The sequence below is a fragment of the Rutidosis leptorrhynchoides genome, chromosome 6 (assembly GCF_046630445.1).
Source record: "Rutidosis leptorrhynchoides isolate AG116_Rl617_1_P2 chromosome 6, CSIRO_AGI_Rlap_v1, whole genome shotgun sequence".
Classification (NCBI taxonomy): domain Eukaryota; kingdom Viridiplantae; phylum Streptophyta; class Magnoliopsida; order Asterales; family Asteraceae; genus Rutidosis; species Rutidosis leptorrhynchoides.
The window spans coordinates 182,084,381-182,100,513 of record NC_092338.1 but is presented as its reverse complement, the minus strand read 5'-3'; the positions used below and the strand labels follow the sequence as shown (position 1 = coordinate 182,100,513).

At 36.0% G+C, this 16,133-nt stretch overlaps 2 protein-coding genes across 10 annotated transcripts in view; one reads left to right on the top strand and one right to left on the bottom strand.

The window, feature by feature from the left end:
* The first annotated feature begins 464 nt into the window (after positions 1-464).
* Positions 465-2,727, top strand: LOC139851838 (ADP,ATP carrier protein 1, mitochondrial). Its single transcript, XM_071841014.1, has 3 exons — positions 465-812; positions 1,217-1,588; positions 2,431-2,727. The coding sequence occupies exons 1-3, from the start codon at positions 513-515 to the stop codon at positions 2,725-2,727; spliced, it is 969 nt and encodes a 322-aa protein (XP_071697115.1). The 5' UTR covers positions 465-512.
* A 283-nt stretch (positions 2,728-3,010) lies between these two features.
* LOC139853004 (cellulose synthase A catalytic subunit 3 [UDP-forming]-like) overlaps positions 3,011-16,133 on the bottom strand; it is a 31,697-nt gene continuing 18,574 nt past the window's right edge. For 7 of the 9 annotated variants that reach the window (XM_071842365.1, XM_071842366.1, XM_071842369.1 and 4 more), the window contains 11 exons: positions 15,920-16,069; positions 10,989-11,034; positions 10,623-10,889; positions 9,997-10,339; positions 9,765-9,902; positions 8,296-8,421; positions 7,994-8,206; positions 7,442-7,706; positions 6,864-7,063; positions 6,427-6,777; positions 3,011-3,619 (listed from right to left, as the gene is read on the bottom strand). In XM_071842365.1, coding sequence (XP_071698466.1) covers positions 3,035-3,619; positions 6,427-6,777; positions 6,864-7,063; positions 7,442-7,706; positions 7,994-8,206; positions 8,296-8,421; positions 9,765-9,902; positions 9,997-10,339; positions 10,623-10,889; positions 10,989-11,034; positions 15,920-16,069 — 2,684 coding nt within the window. In that variant the 3' untranslated portion in view covers positions 3,011-3,034. Of the gene's footprint in view, positions 3,620-3,678; positions 4,079-6,426; positions 6,778-6,863; positions 7,064-7,441; positions 7,707-7,993; positions 8,207-8,295; positions 8,422-9,764; positions 9,903-9,996; positions 10,340-10,622; positions 10,890-10,988; positions 11,035-15,919; positions 16,070-16,133 lie in introns of those variants that run through there. The other 2 variants (XR_011761251.1, XM_071842371.1) reach the window with 2 other exon arrangements.

The window sequence follows — 16,133 nt, the reverse complement described above, 5'->3', positions numbered from 1 at the left end:
AATGGATTAGTCTAGATCACTCCATCATCTACTACTATCTAGATATTTCCTAGTATTTCTAGACCTAGATATTTTACAAGATTATTCTACACACATTCTACACACTTTTACTACTACATATTACAAGAAGTTTCTACATAATGGGCTATAATCTTGATCCAAAATATTTGTATACTTGCAAGCCCAAATCCAAAACAAATAGCCCACAATCAAGTTTAGTTTCCAACAAGGACTACCCGCGTAATTTTATTTCTCGCAAAATGAGACGATCTTGAATAGTTTTCGTTTTGGCAACATGACACCTGTCTTTCTTGAATGAACACAGAGAAGATGGTGGTATAAAATTTCACTATTTAAATAATAGATTAAGTTAACTACTTTTGTGCAGGGAAAACATGATGATAATTGATCAGGCACACCACCCAAGTGTTCAACAGAAGCTTTCAGAGTATGCAAAATTTTCAAATGGTGGTTTTCAGTATGATCAAGTGCAACAATCATCTGCTATCTCGATGATTATGCCGAAACTGTCACCTATTTGTGTACAAGCCCCATCAGAGAACAGTTTTTCAACGTTTGCTGTTGATTTTGTTATGGGAGGAGTTTCTGCAGCAGTATCAAAAACTGCTGCAGCTCCCATTGAACGCGTGAAACTTCTGATTCAGAATCAAGATGAGATGATTAAATCTGGACGGTTGTCTCATCCGTACAAAGGTATCATTGATTGTTTTGGTCGAACAATCAAGGACGAAGGATTTTTGTCGTTGTGGAGAGGAAATACTGCTAACGTCATCCGTTACTTTCCAACTCAGGTTAATTAGTGCTTATTTTTTGTATTATTTTCATACAAAAAAAATTCAAATTTAATGAATTCTGATTTTCTATGTAGTTTGCATAGCCCCTAATAACTAAAGGTGACAGTTTCCAACGATTTACTTATAAATGGGTGTGTTTTATCTTAAACTGGTTGATTTGGTTGTGTCTCTTATCTTAAACGGGTTCATTTGGTTGTGTTTTATCTTAAACGCGTCAAATTGTAAAATGAAAATTTTAACCTAATGGGTCATATGTACAAATAGTCAAACTCTATGTATGTACTGGATCATACTTGCCAAAACATTTTTTTTTTTTAATTCAAAAATTTAGTTTTCAACAGCAATTAATCTTATCAAAATTTACACAATATTGTATAATGTACTGCAATGTTTAACTGCAGGCTCTGAACTTTGCATTCAAAGATTACTTTAAGAGACTTTTTAACTTTAAGAAAGACAGAGACGGATATTGGAAATGGTTTGCCGGCAACTTGGGATCGGGAGGTGCGGCTGGTGCATCCTCACTTCTTTTTGTTTATTCCCTCGACTATGCGAGAACACGTTTGGCAAATGATGCTAAAGTTGCAAAAAAGGGCGGTGAGAGGCAGTTTAACGGTTTGATTGATGTGTACAAGAAGACACTAGCAACTGACGGTATTGCAGGGTTGTACCGTGGATTCAACATTTCATGTGCCGGTATTATTGTATATCGTGGTTTGTACTTTGGATTGTATGATTCTTTGAAGCCCGTCGTCCTTCAAGGAAAGTTGCAGGTAACTTAAACCGGACCGAATTCGAATTCAGTTTTTGATTCAGCTTTCGTTTTCAGTTTTGAATTTGGTTTGGGTTTTCAGTTTTGATTTTGAATTCGGTTTTCGGTAGGGCTATAAATGAGCCAAGCTACCCGCGATCTAAGCTCGACTCGTTAAAAGCTCGATTCGAGTCGAGCCTAAACGAGCTCGAGCCCGAGCTTGAACTTAATTTAAAGCTCGTTTAGTAAACGAGCTCGAGCTTCATATTTCGAGTTCGAACAAGCTCGCAAACCTAGACAAGCTTTTCATTTATAAACATCAAATATTAGTTTTCTAATAATTTAATATATAATAATTATATAATAATAATAATTACTATTATATCAATAATAGCTGAGAGAATATGAGAGAATAATAGTAAATCTTATTATATGTTGGTGAAAATTACAAAAACAATAAATATGAATAATAATAAATGTAATGAATACAAAGAAAAATTAAGATTATGTAATTAACGAGTTGAGCTCGAGCCGACCTCGAGCTTGAGGTATTAGGATCGAACCGAGCCGTGCTTGAGCTCGAGCTCTATGAAAGTTAAACGATCCAAATTCGAGCTTAGCCTAGCTCAGGCTCGGCATGGCTTGTTTACACCCCTAGTTTTCGGTTTCGGTTTTCTTATTCGCCTTCAAATTGTTTAAAGCTAAGAAACATGAACTATATACACAAGAAAACCGAAAGTCGAACCGATGAACACCCTACCCAAGTGAAGTTGTTTAGACATGTTACCCAACCTTTCCATTTTGCCACCTCTTATGGGAGGTTTTTTTTTTTTTTTTTTTTTTTTTTACTTTTTTATTACTCAGGATAGTTTCTTTGCTAGCTTTGCGCTTGGTTGGGTGATCACGAATGGTGCAGGACTTGCATCTTATCCAATCGACACGGTGCGTAGAAGAATGATGATGACATCAGGTGAGGCGGTCAAGTACAAGAGCTCAATCGATGCATTTTCTCAGATTCTAAAAAAGGAAGGTGCAAAGTCTCTTTTCAAGGGTGCTGGCGCCAACATCTTGCGGGCTATTGCTGGTGCAGGTGCACTTTCTGGTTATGATAAACTGCAGTTACTCATATTTGGCAAAAGGTATGGATCTGGAGGTGCTTAAAGATATATAAATATGTATAAGAATTAATGTTGATAAAAAGTTCGAATAAATGAATAGATCTGGTTTGTAGATGGATATCTTATTTGTAATGCTCTTATTAGAAGTCAGATTGCCATATTCATATTGATCGAGTCGGATCTCTTTGCCCGGTTTGTGTTTAGCATGTCACTTATAGATTGATTGTTAGTCTGAAAGTATTAATCTAAAACTAGCTTCTGCCAAAAACTAAAACTAAAACTGAAAAAAAATCTTAATTAGATGAAAGTATTAATATTAATCTAAAACTACCTTCTGTCAACGTATCAAGTTAACAGTTGATACCACAAATGTGAACATCCGGACCAGTAACTCTAGTGGTAAAGGGGTCAATTCTGACCCACAACAACGAAAAGATCGACGCAAGAAGAATGGACCAAACAATCACAATTGTAGGCATCCTGTTTTGTTTACCCATAAGACCTTTAAGAAACGGATAAAGATGCACAATCACCCAAAACGCAAAGAATAGTTTACCGAATAGTGGGCCCCACGACTGGTACCCGCTGTTAATAGCATACGAGATTCCAGCAACAACTCCAACCATGTTTACAAGCAGCAGTGTTGTAGGTACAATGAGAAGTGTAGTCCATTTGAACATGTAAAGTTCCGTAAAATCACCATCTTCATCGGACGCTTTAGATGTAACTGTGAAATTTGTATCTATACCTGCAAGTACTTTTAGCAAACCTTGAAAAACGGCGAAAAGATGGGCAGAAACACCACCGATGACCCAAAATTGTTCGTTCCTCCACCATTCGTCTATTCCAACTCCACTCCATCTCATTTCAAGTATACTTGTTGCAAATATTGAAACAAAGAGTGATATAAACCATAAACTTGCTAGGTTACTAATCTGCAAACATGAAAAGTATTAAGAAGTTATTACAGTATATAACACTACAAAATGGCTCTATTAATCGAGTCAACAACAAGTGTCGATTTGTTGGTGGCTTGACTGTCGCTTAGAGCCTAAATTGAACTTCAGGAAGGTTTAAAACCCGTTGAAATTTGATTCTACTATTTTCATGGCGTCTCACACTTTTTTTAAACCATTTATTGGCCGGAGGTCCATTCGGAAGCACTCTTTATCCATAAAACATTGAGAGGGAAGACTTTCTCTACTCTTGGGTGTTCTACTCTGGGTGGATAAATGACTTCTCTTTGTTCTAGGAACAGGGGAAGGATTGTCTACATCTTACCTCCCCCATACCTCACTTTTGTGGGACTGAGTTTTGTTGTTGTTGTAAATGCAACTGTGAAGTTGACCCGCCAGCACTTATTTTTACTTTTATATACTCCATCTGTTTCAATTCTATTATCCCGAACAGAAAAACATGCTGTTAAGAAATATAAACTGTACATTTTGTTAACTTTTCAGTTTTATCCGTTATGTTACTTTTTGTCTTATATGCACACAATTTAAGCGTATAAAATAATATCTCATTATTCTTATCTATTTATGGAATTTAACAATTAATTTTGGACGGTTCAAAAATGAATAATGGATGATAAATATGACACGGAGGGAGTAAATAACAGTAAAATATACGCAAAAACTGAATAAACAATATCTGTATTTTATAGTAATCACCATTGTATCGATTTTAAGAGGTGAACTCCTGATTCCACTTTAGACTTTAGAAAGAACAATTCAGTATGAAACTCCCATATTGCTTGAAAACATTAATGAAGCAGGCAATTAAATTATCTATCTTTTTTTTTTTTTTTTTTTAACCTGGGTATTCAAACGGTCAACTTGACTACTATTACCTAGCTTTAAAAAAATTTAAAATAAAAAAGAAAAATTCTTTAGGCATCCCTTGATGATGTCATCAATCTAATACTTATATTTAAAAAAATTAACAAACTTTAAAACTTAAAAAGAAAATACAGCAATAAAAACACAGTCTCGGTATTGAAAAAGAAAAAGGAAAAAGAAAGCCCATTAGTAAACATTCAGAAAAAGCAATGTATAACTATCTTTATTCTGCACGTTTTTTTTTTTCTAGCCATGCTTATATTGGTTTATCAACCGCCCAAATCTTTCTTATATTTTTTTTTTCTTTCATCTTCTTTATGCTTCTGGGTTCTTTCACATTATCAAAAATTATCACAAGAACTCTAAAATATAAAGATGTAGATATAATTAATGTGGATGGGTTTCTTTCTTTTTTTTTGAAAGGGTTTTTTTCTTGATTTCCATCTCAATTTCTTCTTAATGTGAAAAAAGAAAAACGTATGAATATGTTGCAGATTGCAGTAAAAAATTTATAGCCCTTTAAAGCTTCATGGAAGTAACTATGCTACTTATTACATGAAGGTACACATGGATATTTTTATTTTGATTTATATGATGGCTAGATAGTTTACAAATTTTTTTTTTAAAAAAAAAAAGAAAAAAAAGAAGAAGATAGTTTACAATTTTTATCAATGTTTTACAATTTGTTGTTCTTTATTACTGCTTGACATCATATAAAAAAATATAGATCGTTGATTTTCCGTTTCTAAGATCATATTTCCTAGTCTTTTTAATTTATATTAGTTGCATACTTAACGCTATATAGTGATTTGTGTATGAAAGGTGTTGGATGAAATGTCTTAGAGAAAAGGAATTCTATACTTTTATGTTATGAGCTCCGTTACACATGTTCTTGAACATAGTAGTGATGCTCTCAATTATCATGTTTTTTTTCATCTTTATGTATATATATTTATATCCATTTGGTTTGTTAGATAGTGAAGGTTACTCTTTGACTAAACCTGGTTAAATGTACTTGCTTGTGAGATTTTAAAGATGGTTATGTTTTTATTAGATTACAAGAATTACTAAAATGTAGTCAACTTATTAGCTTTCAATAATGTTATCTATAAAGTGTTGTTTATGATACACATGAGTGTTCGTAATCACATTTGTTGATGATCATCTATAATTTGTTCAAAGTAATTGAGAGCATCCCCATATCTTATTTTTGCTGTATTCCAAGTATTATAAGTTATACTTAACCTGTTTTGTTGGATTTGATTTGATTTTGGGTGGTGGTTTTTAAACTAGAAACATAAACATATGAAGATGGCTAACAAACTTGGATCTATTTCGTTGTAGATATGTTTAAATATAGTACACATATCGTCCAATGTACATACACAATGTATTATAAGAAAAATAAAAGTTATTTTGCTTTTTTAAAAAAAAAAAATACTACGTACAACTTAGTAATTTAAAATTGGTACCATTTCCCAAAAAATGTGGTGAGTCTGTTCGTTTCTCCATATGCTTTGAAAGTTCTTCAAAATTAATTAAGGATACCATTTTATTGGTTATTTTCATATTAAGTAAAGCTTTTAACTAAAATTTAATCATGGATTAACATTGGGAAGAAAAAATTAAATGTCATTAACAATAAGCATTCTTGCTTCTATGAATAACCAACTCTTCACGCCAATTCATGTTACTTTTAAAATTTAACTAATAAATAATAATTTATGTTTTCTTATAATTATTCTTTTAATTTTAATTTAATTTGATACAAGTAACTTTTCATCATAATTTCTTAAGCAACCCCGTATATTTACGGGTTAAGGTCCTTAACTAGTATTTAAATTAAAAGCTAAAGCAGGATTCAAATCGAATGAGGTGGAAATATAAGCGATGAAACGAACCTGCGGGATTATGAATTTTCCAGTAATGAGACAAACAGCAGGCAGAGTACAGTAGATAACAAGAGGAATCGAATTGATTGGATAAACGGTTGTATTTATGTACGCAAAGCGCTCAAGCCATTTTAGTCTTCCACTATAGCCATACCAAATAGGACAATGTCTACTGAAAAGAATCTCAACAGACCCCAAAGCCCAACGAAGAACTTGGTTTAAACGATCTGATAAATTGATTGGAGCAGAACCTTTAAATGCTGGCCTACGTGGCATACAGTATACAGATCGCCAACCACGTGCATGCATCTTGAATCCTGTAAGTATATCCTCTGTTACAGATCCATAAATCCACCCAATCTGCAGATCAACAAATAATATGGCCATTATATGTTAATGTCTATGAGATGATTAATTATTAATTATGTAATAAAAAATTAAGTAACCTCGCTTCCCCAGTCCGTTTTATCTTCATATCCACAACTGATAACATGAATAGCCTCTTTGAGAAGAATTTCGGGTTCTGTTGATTGTGGGACACCGCCATTTTCCATAAGAGTGCATTTGATAAAAACGTACGACATTCCAAATCTTTCCTCCAGGGTCTTTCGTGGCATCAGCAATGGTTTCTCATCCTCAAACTCACCTTCAAATACATAAGACCATGCGTTAAAGGGCGTTTTTGACCATTTATTTTTTTTCAAATAAAACACCCATAACGGCCATTTTGGGGTGTTTTTTAGTTTTCGCGGGGGATTTTATTGTTTTATAAAAGCACCTTCTAGATGGTTTTGTGGGGTGTGGACCCCACATTTGGAAGAGGTTTGTGAGTATAGTGTGTGTATATAGTTCCCTCCGCCATCAATACCTTGTCACATCACCCGGAAAGCCCAACGAAGCCCATCATTACAATGTATTCTAAAAAATTTCTCACAACATTGACACATCACCCACAAATCCTTGTTATAAAACTAGCATTTTAGAGAAAGTCAGAGTAAAAATGACAGATGAAGAAAATTCGCACCTTCGAAACCCTCTTCTATATCCTCCAAGTTGGATGATGGCACAATTGAGTTGACGTACTTGATAGATTTCTTTTTATCTGACTCCTTAACTGAAAGCAAACGTTCCTTTTTCGATCCACGAAAACATCTAGAGAAAAACCCGTCTTCTCTCTTTTTCTTAGGCTTAATAGGAGGTTCGTAGCCGTATAACGCTGTTCTATTGAAGACACATCCAGTACCAACATAAACAGGACCTTGAATCCCATCTAAACCTCTCAAGTTTATCTGTTAGGTTAAGAACAAAATCAGTTACTATAAACATAGATGGAAGATTACATACATATGTATAGGCTTCATATTTTGTAACTTTGTATGTTAAATGATGTTTTCAGTAAAATTTAAATTTTGTTGTTTTTTTTTTTTTTTTTTTTATTTTTTTTTTATAAATTTATTCGAAATTGAATTTGCATTTAGTTCGGTTCTAAAATTGGTTTTCGGTTTTGCTTTCAGAGACTCAAAAACGAACTAATCAATAAATGAACCGTTGAACACCCAAATAATAAGAAACTCACATCAAAGAACACGGTGTTTCTGTTGGCATAACGATCATTTTTGTCAATTCCATCAAATCTCTGTGGAAACTGAACAAAACAAACATATTTTCCAAGGTTCGGATCCATCATAAAGCACATGGCTTCTCTAAGTGCCTTGCTATTATTGATATAATGATCACAATCAAGATTCAAAATGAAAGGACCATTCGTCAGGATTGCGGATGCGCGAACCTACACATAGTCATTTTGAACGTTAATGGTCATTTGTACGAGGATGTAACAAAATTTAATATACTGTTTTATGTATCAAAATTTCGCACAAGTGAGTTCATGGCACCCGCTTTCTTGTGATGTTGAAAGCCTGGACGCTTTTCTCGTGAAACGTAGACTAATCGTGGCAACTCATTATTCTCACTGTCAATCTCACCCTTCTGGCCTAAGAAAACCTGAAAAAATTCAGTGGGTGTAGATAAATTCATTTAATTAGAATTTTTTTTTGAAATATTAATATTTTTTTTAAATATGTTTACAAAACTAGAAATTTTATAAAAAACTTTACAAAACTAGTAAAACTGGAGTTTCAAACTCCGGTTTGGCCAAATCGGTGTTCCAAAGTCCGGTGTCTATCTACTTTGTCCACATGGCAGAGTGACATGGCAAACCGGACTTTGAAACACCGGTATGCCACGTGGCTTTCTTTTTTTTTTTTTTTTTTTTTTAAGGAATTTTGGGATGAGCTCATTTATTTTTTCAGAAAAAAGTTTTAATTATTTTTGCTAGATTTAAGGGATGAATATCAATTATTAATAAGCTAATTTGAAACTTCTTTTAATGTAGTTTGAGAAGTGAAAGTTCATATAGTTATTACTCCGTAATTAATAAGGTAATTCTTTTAAGGAATGAATATCAATTATTAACAATTACAGTAAAAAAACTTTCTAAAAAAATAAACGAGCTCATCCCAGAATCCTTAAAAAAAAAAAAAACAAAAAAACAAAAATGCCACGTGGCAAACCGGTGTTTCAAATTTCGGTTTACCATGTCACTCTGCCATGTGGACAAAGTAGATAGAAACCGGACTTTGGAACACCGGTGTGGCCCAAACCGGAGTTTGAAACTCCGGTTTTACTAGTTTTGTAAAGATTTTTTTCAAATTTCTAGTTTTGTAAACATATTAGAAAATATTACTAATTAAAAAAAAAATTCATTTAATTACACATGGCCTCGTTGGGAAAAAAAAGCCCAAAAAAGGCAGGGATGATGTCATTATGACATCACGATGACGTTAACGTCGGAGAAAAAAAGGAAAAGGGCATTGAGATATCCACATCTTTTTTTATACATACAGCATAACTGCACGGTAACATGTTGTACAATACAACATAATAAAAGGTATAAGGTAGAAGGTTTTCCTTGTTCGGGCTACCCGAGAGGTCGAGTAATCCGACCCCATACTCTGGTGTACGCAGCCCAGCAGGATTACTCCCTGGCTGTTTCCAACCCATCCCTGGCCACCACTAAATATTCGTCATAGACAGGCTTCGAACCTGACCTCTTGCAAGGAACTCAAGGCCCCAACCACTAGGCTATCTAAATATTCGTACAGTACAACATTTTAATGCATATTCTATGGGTGATTATCAATAAAGTTGGTGGCCATCCAACGGAAAAAGGCAAACCTGCAAAATGATGGTTTTACCCCCTTGAACAGTAAATCCTCCACCATATATAATTAGTACATGTGTATAGTGTCCTTTATCACTTATAAATTTTAAATCAGAAACTTTACCTGAATCATTCCTGGATGATCCCTGATGTTGTTTCCAGGCCATGGTACACCGTCACCCTTGGTCCATCCTTCTTTAGGAACCTTTTCGCCTTTGGAGGCAATTCGATTTATACGAATTTTGAACTCTTCATATGCTCTCTGCAACAAAGGAAACACATAATGTATTCACTTTTTTTTATGTAAATAACTAATGTGTAAAAATGGCAAACAAAGAAGGTTCAATCGACCTTACCTTCATAGCTCGACGTTCTTTTACAAATGTTTTTTGAATTTTATGTTTAAAGTAGTCAACTTTCTGAGAGAAGTACCATTCAGGAGCTCGTGGCTCGATATTATACTTCTTGCAAAACGGCACCCATTTCTTTGCAAACTGTGATGTTACACCTAATGTTTCGAATGTCAACATAGAAGCTCCATCATCCGAAACATAACATGAAACCTTATCAACTGGATAGTCAACTGCGAGAATCGATAGAACAGTGTTTGCTGTTACAAGCGGAGGTTCCTTTAAAGGATCTACGGTACTAACGAATATATCAACAGCTGCCAATTGTGATGCTTCATTTTGGTCATACCTATTCATATACTTTAGTGTCAGAAATTCTACAAATAACACCAGATTTCCCTGTGCTTTTTTTACATGTATGGTCGTGTGGTTTGCACCTGTTACGCCGGTGGTCCCTATCACTAACAGCCGTTAAAAAATCTTATTATATTTCCTTTTCCCTTCCACTCATATTATCCGGGTAGCTTGAACAACGAAAACTTTGTCCCTTTACCCGATATAACACAAGGACCAATTTTGTAATTTAGTCTTTGGATTATGAAATAATAAGTAAATATGGAGATGTGTTTTACCTAAGAGCTAGTCTGTCAAGATACGTTTCACGATTCACCGGAAGCCATTTAGGGAACTGATCAAATATCCAAGATATCGCAAACCATATCTCACATATAACAGAGAGTAACCACAAAGGGTATGCATTTCTAACAGGATTTGTAATTCGATAGTAGATGAAGACGCAAAGAACACCTAATCGAAGTACGATAACCATCCTGTATGGATTTATTTTCGATGATGGAAAAGAAACCTTTCTTGAAAGAGGCTGACGAGCTTCATCGTTCCTTCATCATACAAAACAAATAGCATCAATCAATTAGCAAAATCCATAATTGCATCGTAAATAAAACCATCCAGATTGAAACACGAACTAATAGACTCACAACAATGATTCATCGATTATCACATCAGTACTAGCGTCGATATCTTTGTTGGAAACTAAACTTGATTATGGGCTATTTGTTTTGGATTTGGGCTTGCAAGTATACAAATATTTTGGATCAAGATTATAGCCCATTATGTAGAAACTTCTTGTAATATGTAGTAGTAAAAGTGTGTAGAATGTGTGTAGAATAATCTTGTAAAATATCTAGGTCTAGAAATACTAGGAAATATCTAGATAGTAGTAGATGATGGAGTGATCTAGACTAATCCATTGAGTAGTATAAATAGAGGGCTTCACCCCTCATTTGTAATCAAGCAACAAAGCAATTCAATAAGCAATAAAAGAAGAGTTTTCAAGATCAATCAAACTTCTAAATCATCAATCCTCTCTTCCACAAATAATATACATAACCTCCTATTTCTAACAAATTGGTATCAGAGCTTGGTTCGACAAGATGATGGCCAACAATGTCATCACATTTCCTCGTCTCACAAAGGATAATTATGATCGATGGAGCATCCAAATGAAGACCTTCCTAGGTGGACAAGACTTATGGGAGATTGTGGAGGAAGGCTATGAGGAACCTGCAGAAAAAGGTCCTCTCGGCAAGGAGAAAAAATTAATGAAGACGAACGATCAAAAGGCTCTTTCCATCATCCAACAAAGTGTAGATGATGGAGCTTTTGAGAAAATTGCAAGTGCAACCACCGCCAAGAAAGCATGGGAGATCTTGGAGAATTCTCACAAGGGAGTTGAAAAGGTGAAAAAGGTTCGACTACAAACACTACGAGGTGAGTTCGAATCCTTAAATAAGAAAGACTCAGAATCAATTTCCGATTATTTTACAAGAGTCTTGGCGATTGTCAATCAATTAAAGAGGAATGGTGAAACTCTAAGTGATGTAAGAGTCATTGAGAAGATTCTTAGATCATTAGATTCAAAATTCGACTATATAGTCGTAGCCATCGAAGAGTCTAAAGATCTAGAATCAATGACTATCGATGAACTCATGGGTTCACTACAAGCCCATGAAGAGAGGTTCAATAAGAAAAATAAGGAGCCTTTGGAGCAAGCTTTACAAGCAAAACTCTCTTTCAAGGAAGAGAACAGTGAAAAGACTCATCAAACGAGTCAACGAGGTCGTGGTCAAGTACGTGGCCGAGGACGAGGGCAAGGATATATCAAACGTGGAGGTTATAGTTCTTACAAAAATGAAGAAAGAAGTCAAGATTTTCACCCGACAAGAGGTCGTGGGAGAGGCTACACAAGTAGAAAGCCAAGGTATGACAATTCTCAAACCAAATGCTATAATTGTCATAAATTTGGCCACTATGCTTCGGAATGCGAGAAGTCAAACAATTACGTGCAAGAAAGAGCAAATTTTGCACAAGAAGATACTGAAGCCGTGGAAAACACTTTGTTACTAGCATGCAAAGGTGAAGATAACGGAGAATCAAATTTGTGGTATCTCGACACGGGTGCAAGCAACCATATGTGCGGTGACAAAAACATGTTTGTGGAGTTAGACGAGGTAATTAGTGGAAATATCACCTTCGGAGATTCCTCTAAAGTCCCGGTTAAAGGCAAAGGTAAGATTCTCATCCGCTTGAAAAATGGAAGGCATCAATTTATCTCTAACGTGTATTATGTGCCCAATATGATGACGAATATACTGAGTATTGGACAACTCTTGGAGAAAGGCTATGATATTCACATGATAAATCGTACCCTTTCTTTAAGAGACCAAAAAGGAGGTTTGATTGCTAAGGTGCCAATGTCAACGAATAGGATGTTCATGCTAAATATTCAACATGACATTCCAAGATGTTTAAAAGCATGTTTCAAAGATAATTCTTGGCTTTGGCACATGAGATACGGGCACTTAAATTTTGGAGGCTTAAAATTATTATCAAGTAAAGGAATGGTGAAGGGTTTGCCTCCAATTAATCATCCGGATCAAATATGTGAGGGATGCCTTCTAGGAAAGCACTTTCAAAACAGTTTTCCAATAGAAGCTTCTAGTAGAGCGAAGAAACCTCTAGAACTTATTCACACGGATGTGTGTGGACCCATCAGCCCACCGTCTTTTGGTAAAAATAGATATTTTCTTCTATTCATTGATGATTTTAGTCGAAAGACATGGGTCTATTTTCTAAAAGAGAAGTCGGAAGCTTTTGGAATGTTCAAGAAGTTTAAAGCATTTGTGGAGAATCAAAGTGGTCTCACCATAAAGGCGTTGAGATCCGATCGTGGAGGAGAGTTCACATCCAAGGAATTCAAGGAATTTTGCGACAACAATGGGTTACGACGTCCTCTAACCCTTCCGTATTCACCTCAGCAAAATGGTGTTGCGGAAAGAAAAAATAGGACCATTCTTGATATGGCTCGGAGTATGTTAAAGAGCAAAAGGATGCCTAAGGAGTTTTGGGCTGAGGCAGTGGACTGTGCGATCTATCTATCAAATCGCTCGCCCACTAGAAGTGTCAAGAACAAAACGCCCATTGAAGCTTGGAGTGGAAGGAAGCCCGGCATCTCACACCTTCGAGTGTTCGGAAGTGTGGCATATGCTCATGTGCCAGATCAGAAGAGGACGAAGCTCGATGATAAAAGCGAGAAACTCATATTCGTGGGTTATGACTCAAGTTCGAAGGGTTACAAGCTATACAATCCCAAGAATGGTAAAGTAATCTCAAGTCGAGACGTGGTGTTCGATGAAGAAGCAACATGGGATTGGAATGTTCCCGAAGAGGAGAACTACGACTTTCTCCCTTATCCATTCGAGAGTACTGCAAAGAACGAAGAATATCTAGAAGTTCAAGAACCTTCTAGTACACCATCTCCGCACTCTCCACATACTCCAACCACTACACCTAATGAAGTGACACCAACATCAGGAGGAGAATCAAGTAGGCTACAACATCACACAAGGAGCATTGAGGAGTTGTACGAGGTAACACAGCCTATGGAGGATCTATCATTGTTCTGCCTTCTTGCCGATTGTGAGCCAATAAGCTATGAAGACGCAACAAAAAGCCAAAAGTGGAAATGTGCTATGGACGAAGAGATTCAAGCAATCGAGAAGAATAATACGTGGGATCTTGCCACACTACCAAAGGGACATAAGGCTATTGGTGTAAAATGGGTGTACAAGGCCAAGAAGAATTCCAACGGTGAAGTTGAAAGATATAAGGCAAGGTTGGTGGCGAAGGGATATAGTCAACGAGCCGGCATAGACTATGACGAGGTATTTGCTCCCGTCGCTCGTCTAGAAACTATAAGATTGATAATCTCACTTGCGGCTCAACATAATTGGAAGATTTATCAAATGGATGTCAAATCCGCGTTCCTTAATGGCCACTTAGAAGAAGAAGTCTATATAGAACAACCTTTGGGATACATCGTGAAAGGCCAAGAGAATAAGGTGCTAAAATTGAAAAAGGCCTTATACGGGTTGAAGCAAGCGCCTCGGGCATGGAATAGCAGGATAGACAAGTATTTCCAGCAGAATGACTTTACGAAATGCCCCCATGAGCATGCCCTCTACACCAAAGTTAGCAATGATGGAGATGTTATGATTGTGTGCCTATACGTGGATGACTTGATATTCACCGGTAGTAATCCCAAAATGTTTGAGGAGTTCAAGAAAGCAATGGTTCGGGAGTTCGAGATGACCGACATTGGACTTATGGCTTACTATCTTGGGATCGAGGTAAAACAAAAGAAAAAAGGAATATTCATATCCCAAGAAGGTTATGCGAATGAGGTGCTCAAGAAGTTTAAGATGACTGACTGCAAGTCAATGAATACACCGGTGGATTGCAATCTCAAATTGTCAAAAGATGATGAAGGATACTTGGTGGACCCAACACAATACAAGAGTTTGGTTGGAAGTCTGAGGTACCTAACCTGCACGAGGCCAGATATTCTCTACGGAGTTGGACTAGTAAGTCGATACATGGAAGCACCTACAATAAATCACTTGAAGGCGGCCAAGAGGATACTTCGCTACATCAAAGGTACGATTGACTATGGCCTGTTTTATTCGCCTTCTGAGCACTTCAAGCTAGTTGGATACAGTGATAGTGATTGGGCTGGAGACATAGATGATCGTAAGAGTACGAGTGGTTTCGTGTTCTATATGGGAGATACGGCGTTCACATGGAGCTCGAAGAAGCAACCCATTGTGACTCTGTCAACGTGTGAAGCCGAGTTTGTAGCAGCAACATCGTGCACCTGTCATGCAATATGGCTCAGGAAGTTACTAAATGAGCTTAAGTTTTTTCAAAAGGAAGCTACAGAGATATATGTGGATAACAAGTCTGCGATTGCTCTAGCAAAGAATCCAGTCTTCCATGATCGAAGCAAGCACATCGATACGAAATACCATTTCATCAGGGAGTGTGTTACAAATAAAGAGGTGCAGATAAAGTACGCGAAGTCACTTGACCAAGTTGCTGATATTTTCACAAAGCCTCTAAAACACGAGACTTTTCAGAGATTACGGAATATGCTCGGAGTAACGAAATCAAGTTTAAGGGGGGCTGTTGGAAACTAAACTTGATTATGGGCTATTTGTTTTGGATTTGGGCTTGCAAGTATACAAATATTTTGGATCAAGATTATAGCCCATTATGTAGAAACTTCTTGTAATATGTAGTAGTAAAAGTGTGTAGAATGTGTGTAGAATAATCTTGTAAAATATCTAGGTCTAGAAATACTAGGAAATATCTAGATAGTAGTAGATGATGGAGTGATCTAGACTAATCCATTGAGTAGTATAAATAGAGGGCTTCACCCCTCATTTGTAATCAAGCAACAAAGCAATTCAATAAGCAATAAAAGAAGAGTTTTCAAGATCAATCAAACTTCTAAATCATCAATCCTCTCTTCCACAAATAATATACATAACCTCCTATTTCTAACAATCTTGACCTCTTTCGGAAGCAGTTTGGCTAGTGGTCGATGGAGCTGTTGTCGAAGGAGCCACATTCTTAAATTGCTTCATTCTATCGACTCGCTCTTTAAAAGCAAGATTTCCTATTCCTGGACTACTAAACTCCCTGATAACAGTACTGTTTGCTGCATAAGGAATACATTAATGAATATGAGAAACCTGTATTCTAAAAACAGCTCATTATATTAC